This window comes from Hermetia illucens, chromosome 5 (assembly GCF_905115235.1).
Source record: "Hermetia illucens chromosome 5, iHerIll2.2.curated.20191125, whole genome shotgun sequence".
NCBI lineage: Eukaryota > Metazoa > Arthropoda > Insecta > Diptera > Stratiomyidae > Hermetia > Hermetia illucens.
The window spans coordinates 88,446,270-88,467,613 of NC_051853.1; the positions used below are offsets into that span (position 1 = coordinate 88,446,270).

At 40.4% G+C, this 21,344-nt stretch overlaps 1 protein-coding gene across 14 annotated transcripts in view; it reads right to left on the reverse strand.

Moving 5' to 3' along the window:
• Nucleotides 1-623: 623 nt before the first annotated feature.
• Nucleotides 624-21,344, reverse strand: part of LOC119656594 (proton channel OtopLc) — a 156,257-nt gene continuing 135,536 nt past the window's right edge. For all 14 annotated transcript variants that reach the window (XM_038063005.1, XM_038063011.1, XM_038063012.1 and 11 more), the window contains 5 exons: nucleotides 19,277-19,388; nucleotides 19,026-19,186; nucleotides 8,473-9,719; nucleotides 8,061-8,409; nucleotides 624-3,617 (listed from right to left, as the gene is read on the reverse strand). In XM_038063005.1, coding sequence (XP_037918933.1) covers nucleotides 3,477-3,617; nucleotides 8,061-8,409; nucleotides 8,473-9,719; nucleotides 19,026-19,186; nucleotides 19,277-19,388 — 2,010 coding nt within the window. In that variant the 3' untranslated portion in view covers nucleotides 624-3,476. The remainder of the gene's footprint in view (nucleotides 3,618-8,060; nucleotides 8,410-8,472; nucleotides 9,720-19,025; nucleotides 19,187-19,276; nucleotides 19,389-21,344) is intronic.

The following is a 21,344-nucleotide window of genomic DNA, read 5'->3' on the forward strand; positions in this document are numbered from 1 at the left end:
CATGCGGAATTAAGCTACGAGTTAACACAATTCTTAAGTGGACATGGAGGTTGTCGTGCTTATTTACATCGATTTGGTCACGACGAGTCACCATGTTGCCCAAGATGTGGTAACGTGGTTATGAATGCGGAGCATTTCATATTTGGTTGCCCCAAGTTCACCGCGTACCGAACAAGAATGCAAGCGGTCGCATACAAGCGCTTAACACCTGCAAACATTGTGGAATTCATGGTGGAGTCAACAGATGCTTGCAACCAGGTTGTAGAGGAACTGCAAGACATTCACCAACAACTTAGGCAGAAACAACTACGACCAAAAAACAAAGAAGGGAGCGAACCATAATGAGTCGCTGTTAAAAGCTGATCCAGCCCACGCGACGCAATACTTTATTGGAGTTACGTGGGGAGAGTGGAATGAGAAGGAGGTGGTTTTAGTGAGTAGAAATCTCACATAACTGCATGGCAGGAGCCGCACGCGTTGCTTGAAATTGCCACTATTTGTCGCCGGATACTATGGTTGAGTTGCACTTAGATGGGGACGATTCTAAAAATTCAATTAATCGGATTGTTTTATCTGTCCCCAATCTGAAAATGAATCAATGAATGAAACTTCTTGAATTGTATCTTAAAACTTTTTTATTTCTTTAATGATGTTATAATTTCTTATCTCTTTCAGTTTATTCAATTTAATATATATATTTATTATATATTTTTCTTCATAACATATACATTCAGAGATATAGGTAGTTTGATTGGAGTATAAGTGGTGTATTGTTTTTGTGTGTGGAATTCATACAACAAAACCATTTTGCAGTTGTAAGAGAATTACTGTCTTGGCTCCACTTGTTTGTACAATCAACAAATTTCGCTATACCAGCCAGAATTCAACATTTCCTTGTGATCTATCTTTTTATCGAAAACTGTTTTCAAAGACCCATTCCACTCCTTAACCATAAATCTTTACTTTGTGAGAATCAGAAAGGATTTTCACTTACTCTTGCTTTGTCTCTGGTATTTAAGATCTAATCGGCAGTGTACAGTATTGTTTTACTTAGAATGCATCTGAATGGGTAAAAAGTAAATCTGTCGAATAGAAAATGACACCTGCTCTAGTTTTCTTGCCGTGGTTGTACAGTAAATATGTATGTGTATATTGCAATGTAGTCAAAAAGAGTCAAGTACAATAGACCAGTTTAAAATATCGTTAAGGTTAAGGTTTAATATGTTATTAAAAATATATACGCGCACTAATCACTGTTAAAACTATTGTATTGAAGAATATCTCTATGCGGTAAATCGGTCATGACTATTTTATTATTTACGAATATTAAAAACTAGTAAAATAATGAAATCGTCTCTATATTACAATGAAGGTCCTCGAAAGGAGTTTTTATCTCAGAATATTTACAACGGAATCCGAAGAGAAATTATCAATTATTTGTGCTGAGAATACAAGCAATGAACTCACACAGTGTAATCCTTAAGTTAATTCACAACGAAACGAAAAGGGCGGATCTATTGCTTTCGATGTTCACTTCTTCGGGTATATCAACAAAATTTTACGCAAAAGGTACTCCGCGCACGGGAGGGGTGAGAGTCATTCAGTAAAATGTCAATACTTGGCAAACAGTGTTTGTTGTATTGTTGTTTCGTTTTTGGTTTGGCTCGTGTTGCGTGTCTCTGTTTTGTTCGCTCGACTGTTAAGAGTTTTAATATTAAATAGATATTCTAATCAATAACGTTATTCATATTCATTGAGTTTGTTAAGTACTTTTAGCGCTACTGCTTGCATTTTGATTCTCCTTAAATGTTTAGTTTCAATGCCATTTCTAAAATGTTATTAAAATGTTCGATTTCTTGTTAAATTCTTTTTAAGAAAAAAATGCCTAAACTCAGGTGGGACGTTTTTGAATTGTTAATTTATTACTTCATTACTTAGATAAGTTTCTTTAGATTTAATTTTTTCTCGTTCAAAATTCAGCTTACTCCCCTGATCTAGTTTAAATTTAAATTTTTTGTTAACAACATTTTCATTTCAAAATATATTTTAACAAAAGTTCGAGGGTTTCAAGTCAACGTAAAACTGGGTAAAAGGGTCAAAATTTCATGAAAATTTTTACTTTTTCCAACTTGATCTGCTCCAAGACTGCACCGGTTTTATCCTCAAATTAGGGGGAGTTGCATCAATCAAAGTCGCAGGTATTTAATATAAAGTCCTTATATAAAACGTGATTCATCACTTTGGTATATATTTTTTTCCATTTTTCACTTTAAATTTTTAAAATGTAAAAAAGTTAGATAAGTACAAAAAATGACAGTCGCTTTTCATTAAACTTTAAGCATTTGTTTTTGTAAATACTCGTATATTAATCGTAATTTTACGTTTTGCATCTACGGATGAATGGACAAATTTGTCGAATTGTATAAATGTCATTTCCATTATTCTATGGGATTCACTACAAGGAGGCCTGGACAGGGTCCATGTGCGAAGAAACTAATCGAACGATGGATGGTGAGTTAGCGCTACCGACACAACTACAACTGAGTGAATTTTCGCCAAGTCAGAATGGCTGCGGCGAGTACTAGCGTTTACTCTACTGTTGGCACCTGAAACTGCTAGATAAGAATACGGAAATCAATCTACTGATTCAAAAGAAATCGAAAACAGTCCGCGTATATGTATGGCGATGGCACAAAAAATTGCTGAAGGGCGAACTCCATCTGAATAGATTTATGATAATTTCACGCCCAGTCAAACACGCAATGGTTCTATCACTGTTCCTTGGGTTTGAGCGGCTTGCCCCGCGGGTCTACTCGGTTCCCTCAACTCCTCTTGTTACTTGCTCTGATATTGCATTAGTTTGATTATATCTGGGCTGCCTCCTAACACCTATACAATATTGTAAAATTACAGTACATAGACGAGAGCAAATTCTTGAAATTCACTTAGCCTACATTTTCAATATTAAATTTACTTTAAATTGTGTTTGTATCTTTCCATTAAATCTTTACTTCTGAAAGTGACAACATTTCTTATTATTCATTTACTTTTATTTCTTTAATCTCTTAAACATCTCGACGACTTCTGAATATATTATTATATAATTAACGACGTTTACGTAATATTCAACCTTTATGTTTGTTTCTGTGTTTAATGCTCTGTACGTTCCCCTGGTTCGCTCCCCTACTCTCCGTCCTAGTTAATTTAAAAATAAATATTTCACTTACCAACTGAAACAATATTTTGGTATTCGCTTGTTATGCTTCTATTGCATTGACTGATGGTGGCTGGACCACGCAGGCTGGTCCAGCCTCGAGAATGACTTGAAATTGTCTTAATGCTAGAAAAGTGTGCTTTGTTCTGTAAATTCATTGGAAAGGAAGTGCACCTGAGCTTCGCAGAGGCGCAGTCCGCTCTCTTTACTTTTCTCTTGCAATATTGGTCAGAATTTTTTGAAGTCTATTGGTTTGTCAGGTTTACTCGAGACGAGCCTTGTAGGTAGTCTTCCAGATCTCGGCCAATGTGACGGCGCTGTGGAATCGGTGGAAGATGCAAAGTGGCAATGTGACACGTTGGATGATCGACCATGGCACGAATCCATAAAAGTCAAGTTGAACCTGCAAAAAACAAGACCATGGATAAGAAGTTTCTTTTTTTAAAAAACATTCATAAATTTGAATTGTATTGTTGCGTTTTCGCAAAGAAAGATTACTTGGGATTACTGAAATATATATAGTCAAATTAGTTTTTTTAAGTTATCCCGATTAAAAATTCTTGCTCCATTAAACAATAATCAAGTTTAAAATCGGTATTTTGAATCTGAAAGGTTTGATGCTTCCTCTATATAAGAACGGCCCATTATGCTGGGACTTAAGAACGCGCTCGACATATCCCCAGCTTGTCATAAAAGGGAGGGAATTTTTTAGGCTAACAAATTGCAGTTTTTAAAACTGTTGCCAACTGCGTCTGTGGCAGGAACTGACCTCAACATTGTATCCCTAGGATTTGGAAATATGTTGATGGGCTTCAGAAATGTACATTTTATCTGAAGAGGGTTTTCAGGAGATAAACGAAGTGGAGAAGTCAGACGCTTCATAAAAACCTTGGTAAAAAATCAAAAAAGCAAAAAAATGGAAAACATGCCTTATCTCTAACCTCTCATCTTGCCCCATCGTCTTTTCCTTTAGTTTTTGTCCCATTCATAAACACGGTCTGCGCGTTGTTATCGGTTACGCCATTTTGCTTTATCAAAAACCTGGTCCGAATGCAGTTTTACGCTTTCAAAGCCCCATCCAGCGTATCAAGCCACTGTTATTTCGGTCGGCCTTTTGGGGATAGAATACTCTGCTAATTTTTGCAAGCGGTGACCACAGGTAGCACCGATTCCGGAACTGTATACTGCATCAGAAAAGAACTTGCGGATAATCACATGGTCTTGTAAGGGTCGATAGCAATGGGTTCCTCATTCACGGTAATGAAGAGTTGAAGAGGTGGAAAGTGCGATAACTGGACGGGTAATTAAGTAAGTAAGTGTCTTAAAACAACTAGCATCGCCACTCCACTCCTCCGCCAGTAATTAAGTACAAGAAAATTACAACGATTCAGCTGGACGTGTAGTGACGCCAATTTGCTGAACGAGGGTTTGATCGATTTTCGGAATGTCGCTCCGGAAGCAGGCAATATCTTGACGGTTTCCTGATGTCGATTTGAGATCGAGTCCCTTCGATATTGTTGACCAGCAGGTAAAAATGTTTGAGTAGATTGATGTTACTAATAGGGATGCTGGCTTTGCTGAAAGGGCACTATTTAGCAAACTTAAGAGAGCGTCATTGTTTACAGATTCATTTTACGCTGTTGGTCACGTACATAGTTGGTGTAGAATTTCCGGCTGCTTAATAAAACCATGCCTTTTTGCGAAACACAACTGTTGAAGTCCACGCTTGATTTGATAAACATTATTTGGACTTTGCGGCACTAAATCAACCTTTGAGAAGTGGTTTACTAAGTTTAAACGAAGCGAAATGAGCACCGAGGATGATGCATGCGCATGTGGCTGCTACCGCCGAAAATATCAAAAATTCCACAAAATAATTTTGGATGACCGCAAAATGAAGTTGATCGAGATAGCTGAGGCTCTACAAAGGAAAGTGTTGGACATAAGGAGCATGAATGCAATCGACCAAAAACAGCAATGATTTGACGATTCTGAACAGTGTTTCCTCCACAAAAAATTCCAGCTTATGCATTGATATGTGACAATGGACGAAATATGGCTTCAATATTCCACATAAGAATCAAAACGATCATCATCTGAGCGGACTACACGTGGTGAATCGCCTCCAAAGCATACAAAGATGCAGCAGTCGGCTGGCAAGACTATGACATCAGTATTTTGGGATGCGCATGGTATAACATTCCTCGACTATCTTGAGAAGGAAAAAACCACCAACAGCGACTAGTAGCGTTATTGAAGCGTTTGAAGAATGAAATCGCGGAAAAACGGCCACAATTGAAGAAAAAGAAAGTGCTAATTCATCAAGACAATGCATTGTGTCACAAATCAATGAAAACGATAGCATTTTCCAAATCTGGACCCCAGCGAGTTCCACTGTGCCGAGACCTCAAGAGAATGCTCTCTTTAGCGTCGGTGAAGAGGTAGTCGACAAAACTGGGGCCTATTTTGAGGTTAAATACGAATCATACTTTAACAAGTCGAGGAACCGGAAGCTGGACGCTTCAGGTGTGAAAGATTTTCTGTATTTCTTTTATAAAGACATTTGAGTTTGTCCCATTAGTACGTAGTACGTAATATATGCATATGTTATGTAAGAATATCCACGAGGAGGAACTTAAGGGTGGCTTTGTAGCCAATTACTAAAAATTATAATTATATGCTAGAATTAACTTTATTTGAACAGGCATCGATATCGGAACCTATGCACTATATAGTGGCAGTCTCTTGATTTTTTTCAGATTTTTCGGTTGGGTAATTTCTGGGAATGGGACCGATAAAGAAATTATCATTTTCGACCCCCCGCACTCCCTACCTTTCCAACAAATGTCAAAACTAATACCGACTTTAGAAAGTACTAACTGACACCTTTCACTTGATACCCGACATAAATAAAAAAAATGTTACATCCTCCTTTTGCCTTAAAGTCAATGTAGAATTATGTAACTCTGCATACGTGAGCGTTCACAGTTTCCACCGAATTTGGTATTAATCGCTACAATCATCTCCGAGAAAATTGCGTGCGACAGACAGACAGACAGTAAACCAATTTTAATAAGGTTTTGTTTTGGTGGTCCGGATAGCTGAGTGGTTACAGCGCAAGACTGTCGTATGGAAGGTCGCGGTTCAAATCTCGCTGGCGGCAGTGGGATTTGTATCGTGATTTGACGTCGGATACCAGTCGACTCAGCTGTGAATGAGTACCTGAGTCAAATCAGGGTAATAATTTCGGGTGTGTGTACTGCTGACCACATTGCCTCCGACAGTACTCTGTAGTGTACCATTACGGTCTTGAATGAAGTGCTCTAACACACTTCAAGGCCCTGATCCAATATGGATTGTTGTTCCAACGATTACCATTATTATTTGTTTTACAGAAGACTTTGTAAATGGTATCAAAAAATTGAAGGCAATTGAATAATAAAGTCAAATTTTATCAAAAAAAAAAAACTTTTCGATGGTAGCCTTGAATTTTGCAACCTACATGGTATACCCTGGGGACGAAAATGTTAAGTTGGCTTGACAGTTGTTGGACTAGCAGCGATAAACGGGTTTCTGCCAGTAAAGGGGAAGATGTTGGTATATCGTACATTGCTTCCGCAATATGAGGTGTCGAAGGAAGTACTGTGTAAATTGTGTCCGCTGAGTTGGCTGCTGTAGTGGCTGGCCATCTAGTGTCACCATGATCAGCTGAAGGGTAGATGGGCGTCTTACTCATAGACTTCGCATCAGACTCAGCAAAGATTTGTTTTCCTCACTTAAGGAAGGCCTCTCCATGAGCTGTCTGACGGGCACACAACCATGTTATTATTTTTTCGCGACTTTTGTGGACTTTGGTTATATATTGCGGCGGTAGCATTGTCAGAAACGAAAGGAATGGGCCCGAGAAAAATCCCCTCCTTTCCACCTCGCTTTCCTCGAGGCTAATTGCTGCTGTGGGTCTAGTCTGTTATATCTCGTAAAGCTTGCCTTCACTATTTTGAACCAAACTTGGGGAATTGGGAATTGAAGTCTTGATGCGTAATTTACCCTAGTTGAAGTCACACTCGTGTCTTCAAGTGCCTCCACATTAAGTAACATCTCAAAAGCTTAATGGACAGAGCAGGTAGGTTTGCGCTCTAAATCCAGATAACATCAACACCGTTTCCTTTTGAAACAGTGCCTGCTCTTTGTTAATTTTGATAATATTTCGATAGCGTCTATAAGCACCGAACTTGATGTCAATTGACGCATCGGCAACACTGTTCTGCGCTAAAGTCTTCATGTGTTGCTATATGGGAGTATTGCGTGGAAAGTGACGACCATTGGTACTCTAAATCTCAAAGCCTTTAACGGCTCTCCCCTACGATGTGTCATCGGAGTACTCTGGCCTGATACATTTTCTAGGTGCTGCCATGCCGTAGACTCGGCAGCTAGGGACAAGGGGAGCAGATCAATGGAGGAGGAGTGCAAGGGCCTTGGGAAGTCCTCGAAGAAACTGAAACTCATTTCAGCAAACCATTAACGATGTCGCGTTGCAGTGACGTTTTGAAGTAAATCCAAAACCAATGAATATTAATATCACGATAGAACTTCATGGGCTCATGGCATCTAAGCTATCAGTATTGGCACGGATTCAGGGTTCAGGGCAGATATTACAGATATGAATTATAATAGGGATGGTAGCTGTATTCTCCAGCAAAACGGAGCCTCCTTCAACAAATATTTAGAGACAGAAAACCTATTGCACCTATAGTATTTAATCAACGGAGCTTTAGCCACATCCAAATTTGTATGTGTTAATCAATTCTCAGCAAGCCAAACAAAAAAACTACAATCAAACACTTACCGGATTAGCGAACACTTTTTGTGCTTCGAATGTATAAATTGCAAACATCGATACATTGCAAATAAGTAGGAATGTTACTATCTGACGACCTGGCTTGCTACGATCATGTTCAGGAAGATGTACACGACGTCTAGATACATCTGCGATGAATAACAATTGGAATACAACCTGGAAGACAGCCAGGATACCGGTCGTGGTGACTAGAAGATTCGGCTCACTCTCCAGAGCTTTCAACGAGCCAGCAATTACACTAAATACAGAATAGACAAAGAGCCCAAATGCTGATATGCGTAGAAGAATATCATTCAAATTGCTTTGCTCCTCACAACGGAATTTCAAGGATTTCACGCTGAAATATAGAAAGGAAACAGCATTAGATCATGAAAGATAACAGAGAGAAAAGATGACTTACCGTATAAATCCAATAATAATAGCAAACACTGCAAACGCCATTAGTACGCAATGGCTCACATCTGCCAAGTATATAGCCAACAACGAGAATTGTGGATGTCGAACGAGAACGAAGAACAGGATTAGGCAAATCAATGATCCGACTAACAACAATAGGCCGAAGAACAGTCCTTTGGAGGATCCCACGCAGTCTACTCGGCCAGTTCTTGCCTGTTGTGCCATAGCGACTGCGCGCCGGGAAAGCATAACTTCAAGCCTGTGCTCCAAGTCTTCCTCATTCATGAACCTCGGGTTGCGCCCAATGTGCTTCCACATGACGTAAATCACTACGGCTCCAACCAAAGAATATTCAATAATGAAAGGATAAAGATAAGGCGCCGAGTCATAGACGATAGTTCCCATTATGTCTACTCGGCCGCAAATAGTGGAATTCAGGGTTCCTACAGCTGAGGAAAGGGCTGCTGGGTAAATATTATCCAAACTCTCGTAAGGTTCGATTTCGCTGTGGGAAATTTCCGACAAGGTCTGGTAGCTATTCTCCAATCCGCTGAATAAGTTATCTGGAATGGATTGGACAGTTTGTGCCGCTGGGGAAGAAGAAAAGCCGGAGAATAGTGAAGAAAGGCTATTGAGCGGAGCAAAGGTAGACGCAGCAACGGTTTCGTCCTCGACGGGTCGGTACAAAGTGCTCGTTGATAGGGGAGATGTTGTTGTAGTAGAAGAAGTAGTTGTGGTAGCCGCAGTCGAAGTGATAAACTTTTTGAGTTTTCTCATCATTGTTGTACTAGCCAAGTAGAATGGAGTCGATGATGGTTCTTCAGTGGTTGATGTTGATCTAAATACATATGGGGATGCTGTTGTAGTTGTCGTCGATGACGTCGTGGCTAGTCTCCTTGGATCAAGGAACTCATCCAGATTATTTATTCGATTAGTTACTCCCTCTACCGTTGATCGGACCATTTTCGAGAGTATATTTTCATCATGTCCCAATTTGGGCGTATCAAACGTTTCAATATCAGGATGTGGTTCGAGGTGGGTCTTCATTACCTGACCAGCATGGCGTAGGGTGTGGCGACGGATTGAATCCAAAATGAATGAGTCCTCCGGGTCAGCACCGCGCTTTTGATGGTAAATTGTGATTTCGTGGAGGGATTCCTTGACAAGGGTGCGGATCCAAACGCAAATGTTTGTTGCTACAACGTGCATTAGTCCAAATCGAGCGAGGACTTTGAATCGATGAATGTTGAGCTGAAAGTAAATTGTGAAATTAGAAGCCATTTCTACCGGTAAAGTAAAAGTTGACGTGATGGGGTGTGCAAATTTAGGATTTGTTTAGAAAGCTCATTTTGGACAGAAATAGTACTAATAAAATTCTAGAGCCTCAGAAACTATTGAATTAGATTGCGATATAGGTATCCTTTTCAGAGACAGTTGGGAGAAGTAAATTTTAGTATACTGTGATTTTTTAAGGATGACACCATACCTGTCCTTCAGTGGGGAGAGTGAAATTTCTGGGGTTCATTTCGGTGAAGTTAAGGAAATGAGAGAAAACCGTATTAACAATCGCTCGGTTTTTATTGAATCCATTGAATTATCCGTTGAAACGTAACCTGGTACATCTATTCGGACTGTTTTCCTCCACTCCAACTTTTGCGAATTTGAGGATTAGACTCAAATTCTTCGCTAAAGAATTGGCACCATACAGACCACGGATATTCATATATTGGACCTTGCCGTAGCGTGTTATTTTTGAAGTCCGGTGAAATTTCTCCTTAACAAGCGTTCGTTGCCTCCAGCTATGATCATTCTCCGAGAAGCTGAAAGTGGTTAGTTCTGTTTGGGTCGCTGTCACTTAAAGTGATCGTCCAAGATTGTTTGGAGTCGGTTATTAGAAACCATTTTACTTCAGATGTTGTCGTAGACACTTTGCATGAGGCGGTCATTTCCAATTTGTTGTGAAAAGTAGGAAACTATCACTTTTATAGAACAATGTACATGACGCTGGATGTCGGATGGCAAGCAAGTGGTGAGAATGCGTTTCTTTAAGGAACATTGAAGGAGATGCATAAAGGTTTCCATGGACCGTCTAAAATTTAAACTCTGTTCTGTCGCGGTAAAGTAATTTAATTCACTGGATGAGTTCCTTTGAGACTAAAGGTTATGCAGTGCCTAGAGATGAAATTGTATCGTACGCGACCACGACAAATCTGTGACATTGGATTAGTTGAGGGGGCTAGGATCTTTTGCTATGAAAGATTCATAAGACGAAGAGCTGGTGTCTTGATGTCAAGACAGTTAAAGACAAAAATGCTGAGGCAGTTCTGTTCCCAAGACCCAGTTGTGGTCATGTTAGAATACGAGATTAATAACGAGAGGAAAAACATCATAGTTGCCTCTGCTCACTTATCCTATGATTCTTTGTATCTTCCACTGACGCAAGAACTAAGGGGTCTGGTAGCGTTGCAAAATTAACCGGTCTCAAACTCTTAATAGGTTGCGCTGCGAACGCTCAACATATTTGTTCGGGCAGCAGAAAATACAATCCCAGAGGGCAAAAGCTTTTTGACTCATCGCTTCAACTGGTGTCATGACTGCAAACAGAGGGACCGCCGCTACGTTCGTGTGACCGAGAAAAAGTGAAGTAATTGACCTAACAATCTGTGCTTCAAGGCATTAGAGTTGATTACACACTGGCGGGTGCTAGACGGAGCCTCACTGTCAGATCAATAATACTGAGATTCAGTATGACTATTCTAATACAAACACAGAATCCTAAGAAAACGGATTGAACAAAGTTGAGAATAAAGTGCAGTTCCCCTCCCCAACATGTAAGGATTGCAAAGTGGAGTGGAACACTGCAACAGCGGTGGTTACCAACAAAAAGGTGAGAGCTGCCATACTCTCCTTTGAATATTTCAAACACTTGGCATGGATGGAATTTATCCGGCAATGCTAAAGGGGTGTATAACACGACTGCTAAGAAATCATTTTCTACCATGTTTTGATTTGGGCCACGTACTACATCTTGGCAGAAGGTTAAGGTAGTCTTCATACCGAAGGTTGGGGGGAGATGAATATTCAAACCCATGAGTACGCAATGGGTGTGTTCGTGGACATTGAAGGCGCGTTTGACTGCGCTTCTTTCCAAAAGTTTTGTGATGCCGCCAGATCGCATGCTGTCGATGATTCTTTAGATAAGTGGATCTATGCTGTGTTGTCGCAGAGATTGTTACATATTAAAGTGAATGTCGATCGCTACCAAACAGCGGAAGGAACGAAAGGCTGTCTGTAGAAATACACAACGCGCCCAACGCTGGTATTTTCTGCAAAAAGGAGGAAATTGAATGGTCATTCCCTGCAAAGTGAGGGGATAACCCTCCAGTTCCCCGAAAAAGCGAAATACCAAGAAGTTGAAGCGAAATACCAAGAAGATGAAAAGATGAAACGAAGTCGCACAACTTATGAGCTGTGTAGGCGGGCCCTTGCCGATATTCGCTTATGTTTTTCAAGCCTTTGTAGGCAACCTCTGTAGTCTGGTACCAACCACATCTCATATAGTGCTGGCGGAGTCTTGGAAGATCACTTTTGGAAAAAGGACTCTCCAAGGAAGCTTTAATTTCCGGGTGTTGCGAAGAAGGATATTTCAATCTCGCAACAGTGCAATTGTAGGATATGTGGAAGCTTTCTGAAAAAACAACGGAGGATATGCCATTTTCTAGTCGGCATGCATGGCTTTGAGCATTTCGCAGCTACTCTAGATCCAAACCGATACGACAATTTCATGAAAACTATTGTCAAAATTGGCTTGAAAAACTCCTGCTGAATAGTACCAATTATTTTCAAAGACTTCTGGTAAAAATGGTTTATTGCAATATATGTATGTATCAAGGATGTTTTCGGGGTTTCAAAAATGGTTATTTTGACAAGGACTGCAGGTAACCGAAAAAGTGCCAGGATATAAGATTACAGACATTTTTTGACAAAGATGATTGGCAAACACAAGAACAACTCCTAGAATCGAGCGTAAGTCAGCACTCTCTTTCCAAAACGTTTACGAATGATGGTGAAGATTCAGAAAATCGCAATGGGTGCCATGTGAACTGAACGAGAGAGATGTAGAGACGGAAAAGCATCTGTGAGCTCATACGAAACAAAAGAAAATCGTTTTTGCATTGAATCGTTACTGACCATGTAAAGTGGGATTTCAAGCGGAAAAAGTCATGAATACACAAAGGTGCACTTTACACCTCGATCGTAGGACCGAGTCCCTTCGGCAGGAAGACGATGCATTGTGTTTCCCCAAATCCCAAAAAACGGGAATATTCGTTTCTAAGTGCAGTAAAAGCAGACATAATCTCCAAGGAGCCTGAAAAGGAATTGCTCGTTAATGATATTGGCAACCCAGATAGTAACATGATTTGCATTTATTTCTGTTCTTTTCGATCCTCATGTATTTCATTGTTTAATGTTTTTCTTCTTTTCTACCGAGTTAGGATCATGTGGGCCATTTACCTGCTTCTTCAGCGCTTGATAAAATAAAAATAAATAAAATAAAGTTAAAAAGTTGCGTTTTTCGACCTTTACTTTCAACCATACCATTAAGTCTAATATAATAGTCTGGATAGTCATCCACCGTAAAATTTAATGATTTCGAACTTCTGAAAAAGAAAGGGGGTCAGCGACCCTTAATGCTTACGACACGGGAATTAGGGGAAGTGGCTAAGGAAGTAGCTCTGACTTCCTAGCTGGCATTATACTTGCGCCCTAGTTAAAAACCTCGAAAAAGATTTTCGATCAAGAGCAAACTTTTAATGACCGATAAAAGCCGGGACACACTGAGAGTCCCCGTAGTCATCAACAACTCCTTACCGACATCGATGGGATGATGTGAGCCTAGCTATGCTAAGATGGTAGTAGTGGTGTATATCGCAGATGATGCGCTGATAAAAACTTCAAGGGAGGACCAAAACTACATATCTGAGGAGATAGTAGGGATGAAGAAAGAGTTAGCGGCATTTGTGCGCAGCGCGGAAATGGGTAGCTCGCCAAATACCCGACGATACATCAGGATGCGCACAAATAAAGAAGAAGACTCGCATGCTGATGTGGTGCCCGGGATGGAGGCGGCGACCCAGACAGTACCACACAGTGCTGTTATTCCGGGAGGAAGCACAGTGCAAACTCGTGAAACATATGGATTCAAATATAAGCCGAGTGGGAGCGCAAACCACTGCTATCCTCGCTAAGAGCACTGTAAACGCCAAGCGGATCGAAGATTGCTCGTTGCAGAGCAAACGGGAGAAAAAATGAACAAAGGAAGATACATCAGAAAGAGGCTTCACACACAACTCGCAACAAAACTCGGCGTTGTCAGAAAAACTTCCGCCTAAAATTATGGCGGACATGAATGGTGGAGCACGTTAAAAAGGAGAGAGGAAGAAATACTAGACCGCTAGTTCTGCTTATTAAGCCAACCGAGCTTAAAACCTTTGCGAAAGTCTACAGGCCAAAAGGCAACAAACAAAGGTAGGTTCTGTGAAGCGGTCAAGGGGCTACTGAGAAAGAAAACTTTGATTTCTAGTCTAGAACCCATGTGTTTTCTGGAAATCCGATATTTTGGCTACCTCACAGAGAAGAACGAAGTATAAGAGGCCACTGCGGAGATGAAAACTGATCTAGTGTTCTCAGTGAACAGCACCTAAACGAGGACCCAGCTTCATGGTACTCCAGTATATCACGTACCGCTGCTATCTGGGTTCGAAACGGCAGCCAGCTTAGGGTTCTAGCTCCAGGTCGAGGGGTTGGCTTTGTTTGAATTCGGTGTTTAGGGGTAACATTTTTAGTGTCTATCTAACATGGAATAAGACGATATCGGACTTTTGACGGAAGTTTGAAAGTCTGATAATCCTAGTCGGGAGCGATTCCAATGCCAGGGCAGTTGAATGGAGTATATCTAACCACGAATCCATAGGGAAACAAATTCTCAAAATGGCGGCGAGAACGGGATTCGCAGATTTAAACACCGGATCCACTCTAATGGAAGTTGATTCAACCTCTCGGTTTGCGCAAACCACGGCGCTCTTTCTGTGCGTAGAACATCGCACCGAGAGATTTCCTGAAGCTCTTGAATAGCCCCATCTGCGCTGGAGGGCACTCCTGGGAATTGTGGCGCATACGTTTTTCCCTACAGATCCCGTATTGGTTCGTGACAGTGGCGTGGAAGGCGCCGAGGACTGACTATTTTTCTTTACACAGTTGCCGAACTCAATGGGTGATGCTCCTCGTAAGGCTTGATGTCCGAAATGCATTCAATTATGTAAGATAAAAAGACATTCTTTGCACACTAGACAATACTTTAAAAGTGCCGACCTGCTTCTTCTGGATATTAAGACATATCTTGCTTTGTGAGATGCTAGAGAGTCAAACGAGAATGGAGGTTACTATGGCGGTAGCGCAAGGATCGATCCGAAGGCCAGACCCCTGAAACGCATCTTATCTCTGTATAGAATCGACATACCAGAGGAGTCGCGCCTGGTGGGTTAAGCAGATGACGTTATGATGCTTGTAGCCGGACACACTATCAGACCGGCATACGACGGATAGGCAGATAGCTGACTGCAAATGGTTTCAGCGTTGCATTGGAAAAAACCAAAGCAGTCATCATCCTGACTAAAAAGAGAATCCTGACCCTGCGTAACATACTGATCGGCAAGTCGATAATCGAGTCGAAATAAACGGTTAAGCATCTAGGAATGATGCTCGACTCAAAGTTAAGTTTTTTCAAGCAAATCGAAACATCAGTGGGCAAGGCTACAGTTGGAAGTGTCTGCCTTAAGTAGGCTAAAGAGTAAACATTGCAGTTCTTACATCTAGCAGCCGACGTCTCCTGATGAGTTCAACGCAGCTTGTTCTGCTCTACGGCGCAGTGGTATAGGCTGATGTTCTTATCAAGGAAGTATATCGTAAACGCCTTGCGCAAATACAGAGACAGTGAGCTTTTGCGAGGGGCATCGGCTAAAAGCACCGTTCTCTGAACCGGCCGTGATAGCGATTGCGGGAGTGTTTCTCGTTGCAATTCTTGCTACGCAGCGTCAAGCCATATGCACATAAAGCGCGCAAAGTCATATATATGTGAAGAACGGTAACGAGTATTCTATTGGCAAAATGAGACAAGGAGCAGATGAACTGCGCAGCTTATTGGCAATTGGCGCGGATGAATCTCCTAAGCAGGCATGGAGGTGTTCAGTCAGTCCTAGCTGCACAAGATTGTGTGTTTTGCAATAGGGTTACGAACGATGCCAATCAGGACTATTGTTCCTGTGGAAGATGAAATGGGATTTGTCAACAACAACAATTAAAACGCAGTGGACTTCTCTCCCGACAACATTGTCGGCAAGATGCTGAAGAGCGCTGACGAGTGCGCAACACGGCTGCATTACGTTCGGATTTTTTGTTGTTGCAAGGAAGATAGAGCTCGACCACTTAATGATGAACAGTTCGCTTTGGTTCAACTACAAGTGGAACGTAGATTTTTCTATATCGGAAGTGATTCAAATCCCTCAGAAGCACTCCATGGATAGGTTTTTCGCTCACATTTCTTTTCCGGATTGGTGCTTGTATTTCCCATTATACAAGGTGTCTCAAAAGAAATTTTATATTTATTTAGCTTACTGCGTGAACGCAACGTATCCGAGCGGCGCGGGGGTTATGTCAATCGGTAGTCTGGCTCTCGGGAATTCAGTCGCTATTGAGCGTTACTCGGGAGCAGACGCGTTGTGCGTGCGAGAGTTCTACAAAAACGGTGATTCGGCAACTGTAGCGCGTAAAAAATTCTGCAGTATTCGATGTTTTCGCCACTTAAATGATGCGCCAAGCATTCCTCTCATTCGGCATTGGGTTAAAATGTTTGAAGAGACTGGTACAACGCTGGATAAATCAAATCTGGGCGATTTAGGTTATCAAAAACGGTAGAAAACGAGGAGAATGTCAATCAGTCTGTTCGTGACGACCCGAACCTTTCAATTCGGAAGCGCGCAAGTGCTTTAAATGTGCATAGCTCATCATTACATCACATTATGCACAAAGACTTAAAGCTGCACCCCTACAAAATTTAATTGGTGCAAGAATTAAAGCCCCAAGATGCCAGTCAGAGGCTTAATTTCGTAAATCAGGTGATTGTGCGATTTTCAACGTTTACCAACATTTTGTTTTCGGATGAAGCCCATTTTCATCTTAATGGCCATGTAAATAAGCAGAACTGCCTCCAGTAGCGGCAACGAATCCGAAACGCAAACATCAGAAACCCCTACATTCGCCTATGACCGTATGGACTGCGATATCGGCGCGAGGAATTATCGGCCCTTACTTTTTTGAAGACGAAAGGGGGCGTGCAGTTATAGTGAATTCAGCGCGTTATGTGGAGATGTCAGACAACTTCTGGTACCTGAACTGCAAAACTTTCCTGGTTATAACCAAAGAACATGGTTCCAGCGACGGAGTAACTTCACATACGTCCAATATGTCTCTGCGACGTGTTCGTGAAATTTTCTCAGGCAAATTGATCCCCCGGAGAGGTGATATAAATTGGCCTCCATGCAGTCCAGATTTAACCGCTATGGTCTTTTTCCTATGGAGTTATCTTAAATTTGAAGTTTACGCCAATAAATCAACTTCACTGGCGCATTTGAAAGAAAATATCCATCACAAAATGGCAGCCATCCCTGAGTCCACTTGCCGAGACGTCATAAGTAATTTTACTGTTCGATTAAATGGGTGCCGAGAACGCGAGGGTTTACATTTAGACGATATTATTCTTAAGAAATAAATCTCCAAAAAGTGTATTTTAATAATTAAGAAACATTTTTTCTATATACGGCTTACTTTTTTTTTAATCGATCCACTAAATATAAAATTTCTTTTGAGACACCTTGCAGTATAAAGCAAGTTAGTATAAAGCAAGTTCCTCATCTGTATTTACAACTGCTTTTTGAATTTCTGAAATGTCTGCTATTTCTTGCAAGCATTATCATATTGACGTACGTGTTGCTATATCAAACAAAAATCATCTGCCTTCTTTTCTTAGGAGTGTTATGGGTTCCATCAGTTTTTTTGAATGGTGGAATGGCGCTTTCACTGCCGCCATATCTATTCGATTATTTTGGAACATTCCTAAATGTTTGCACTACTCATCAGTTTGCATTTCTTGAATATTCAAGTATCTCCGGGTGTAACTTTGCAGATGACGTACTTTGCCCAACACTAGGACTAAATGCCAAGCAGTTAATTTAGGTTACTGCTGACTTCATGGAATAAATTGATTAAATCAATGAAACTATCGTGGTAAGTAAAATACATTATACCTTCTTCTATCAAGTATAATTTCAAAGGTTTGTGTAAAATAAAACCTTATTATTTGTCAAATTTATTCAATGTCTGTCCGACTGTCTTTCATATCTAATGTACCCGAAAATGGGTACTATTGTCATCAAATTTGGTGCAAGAATGCAGTTTGCAAATGTATTCACATGAAGTTTGTAGTAAGTTTGTTTGTCGAGTTTAAGGAGACACCCAAAACAGAGTTACACCTTTTGTTTTCTCAAAATACGCTGGCATGCCGGTGCGGTGTAAATTCCAATATGGGTTGAAAATGCACGCACCATAAACTTTCGGTCACCAAGGTTAAGAGTTGTGGTGAGTTGTTAGCTCTTTAATGGGGGACCACCGTTTTATTTTAATTTTTTTCAGATTTATAACATTTTTTTTCAGTTTTATTTAGTAATAGTAGGTTCTACAATCATCATATTATTACTAGTCAGAGACCGCATAGATGGAATATCTAAACTTTCGATACTATTCACAATAGTTTAGGTATGGTGGGAAGTTATAAGAGGGAAGCCGAGGGATGATAGGTGCGGCGAAATATGACGTTGGTATATTTGATGAAGCGTTGTAACATTTTTTATTCATGTGCAACCCTAGAGTGAGTATGACTTCTATCCTCGTCTTTTGTTTAGATTAAGTATGTACGCATATAAAAAATCCTTTATAGTCATCAAACTTATTTGTAGAACGATCTTTCTTTGGCGAAATAAGTACCTCAGAAGTCCAAATTTGCCAAGAATACTTATAGTGAGATACCTACTCTTCGGGGCACATAATTTTGCAAAGTGAGGGAAGTGATTCGCTGGAATTTTGTTTTAAAACACAAAAAGTTAGAGTTTGTATAATGTTTTCAAACGTAGTTACTATTTCTGCACAAACCGAAACTTTCCAAACATCGACATAACTGAAATTTGTGCACACCCAAATATTCAAAATTATTTCTTAACATTTAGAACTAATACCATACCTGCAGGGGATTCAATGCAATCCGGGAAGTCTGTGGTGGTAGGGGCGTGTTTTAATGTTTTTTAAACATTAATACGATTTTCAAATAAAATTTCTGGGTTTGGAACCAGGAGCAGGGCGTAGGAGGGCAACCAATTTTAGGAATTAAAACGAGGTAAGGAGCAGTGTCCAAATACAGGAGGGATCACATCAAACAGATCTACTCACCCTTGAATTCATGAAGATAAAGTACATTTGCATAAAAGTGAAAATCATTTGGAGCAAAGGATTAACACCGTTGAGGATGTGATGGCATCGTGATGTGAATGGAATTTCAAAGAATGACCCAAATTCCAATCCAACATAAATCATTGCACCAAGCCCGAAAGCTGGAAAGTTCAGTTCAAACGATGAGAATTTTTAAAACGTTTAGATTTTTTTAATTAAAGTAATTGGTTTTAGTAGTTTAGATGGTTTACCTATAGCTCCAACACGTAAAAAGAAGCTTCCATGGCTCTGTTCGTTTAGTGTCGTTTTTCGTTTGCGTACATTTTTTGGTGTGGCGGCTGCTTCTGCCTCAGCGGTTGTATCCTAGAAGTGAAGTTGGCATTAAATGAACGTTGAATATTTATGTTGACATCAATGTTCCAAATTATAAATGCAATCCCCATAGCGCAAAAACAGAGGGAAACCAAACAAACAACAGAATCAGGAGCAAAAAGCAAACATTAAAAAAAAGTACAAATTAAGCAATCCAGAATTCAAGCCTACAATACGAAATAGTGGAAATCAAGAAAATGATATGCAGAAGAATGCAAGGAGTCCCGAGAACAATTAGTATGGGCGTATGGGTTGCAATTATGGAGCTACACGGGTAGCAGAAAATGCAAAAGTGAATATGTGGATATATAAGCTGCAATCAGGACAAGCGCTGTTGGTGCAATAATGGTTCACTCAGGCTCTTGGAAGTGTTTTCTTTCGCCTTGAATATGCCTGGGAGTTAAAGAATTTGAAATAGGCTTGAGCCTCCGAAACACCAAACTCATCCTTCCATCTGGATGCATTCACTGCTCGCTCGCTTGCATTTTACCATGTCAAGTGTGCTCTTATCAGCCCCCGCTCTCTTCCCAGGGAGCCTGGCTCTTGTGACCTAGTTTCCTCCAATATGCGAAAAACCGGGAGGTAGGCATTTTGCTTCTTTCAGTATTCATTTTAACTCCATGATGATAATATTTCGATCCGTTTTTTTTGAGCGTGCAATTTAATTGTTTTTGGTTTTCAATGAAACGGGAAATGTTTACTGGTTGCCAAAGAGCTGTTTGGAGGCTAGTCAATTGCACAGTTCAGGGAAGATGGAGGTGGTTTGAAGATGTGATAAAAACCAGAAACAAAAAGAAAGTCCTGAAAAATATTATGACATTGCTTATTCATGAATTATGAAGCATAGCGAACGAAGGTATGATGTAAAGACAGTATCTACATGACAGACATGAATCTGACCCAAATCATACCGAGGACCAGACTCCACCGCAATGAAAGAGGAAAATGTGTTGGGAAGCGGTAACGAGATCACTTTCTGACTGAAGAAAAATTTTCCAGTTTTTAGTGAATCCTTAACATAAAGTGCAGATTCATTAATACTGATATTTTTGAAATTATTACAATATTACCCGCGATTTCCGCTATATTTGGTAGTAATTACTTTTATCAGGGAACTTACTTGCTAGAGAACACTACACTACCATATCTTTAATTTGCCGGGGTAAGGTTCCACCCACTCAAATAAGAAGTGATTACTTTTGTACCATCATATCTAGGTGACTCGTCTCATAGCGGAATTTTTGAAGCCTTGGGCCACTTTACGATGGAAACAGATGGGTTAATATCCGTCCAATATTTCTCATAGCATAATCCTTTTCTTCTGGTCCAACTGATTTCTTTATTGTTTGTGTTATTCTATGTGGTCTGTGGAAAAACTCTTGTTTTCCAGATTATAACTGTCCAGAGAGTATAACCTCGAATGTACATCTAGTAATCATTTTACTGATGCTATTGGTAACGATCTAGACGGTTCAGGTATTGGGCGGTCGTTCACGATATCAGTAGCAGGTTGTATTTTCAGGGGAGTGTCGAGTGAAATAACAAAAGCTGACTGGTATGGTGATCTGAATAATTAAGAAAAGGGGAAGAGAAAGAAATGTCATTTCAATCTTTCATAAGTGCATAAGTTTTCTTTTGGTTTTCCAAGTGCCCCTAGCCCCGTTGGACCAAGGGCGCGAAAAGCCCGGTTGCAAAAAACACCCTTATCGACATCAAGAGCACCGTATCATCCTTATGTTTTGTTTGATATTCAAGGAATTATTTAAGAGGAACCGTTACCATGTAATAAAACCATCAGAGTTGGAGATACTGTGCCCAGCTAGAGCGTGTTGAGGCGGTGTTCAAGAGAAAAAAGCATTCGTCCTTGGTCTGTTCAAGGAAATTTTCAAGGAAAACGGTCGGAAACGAGATCTTTACAATCTTATAAAACCGCTGGCAGTATACAAC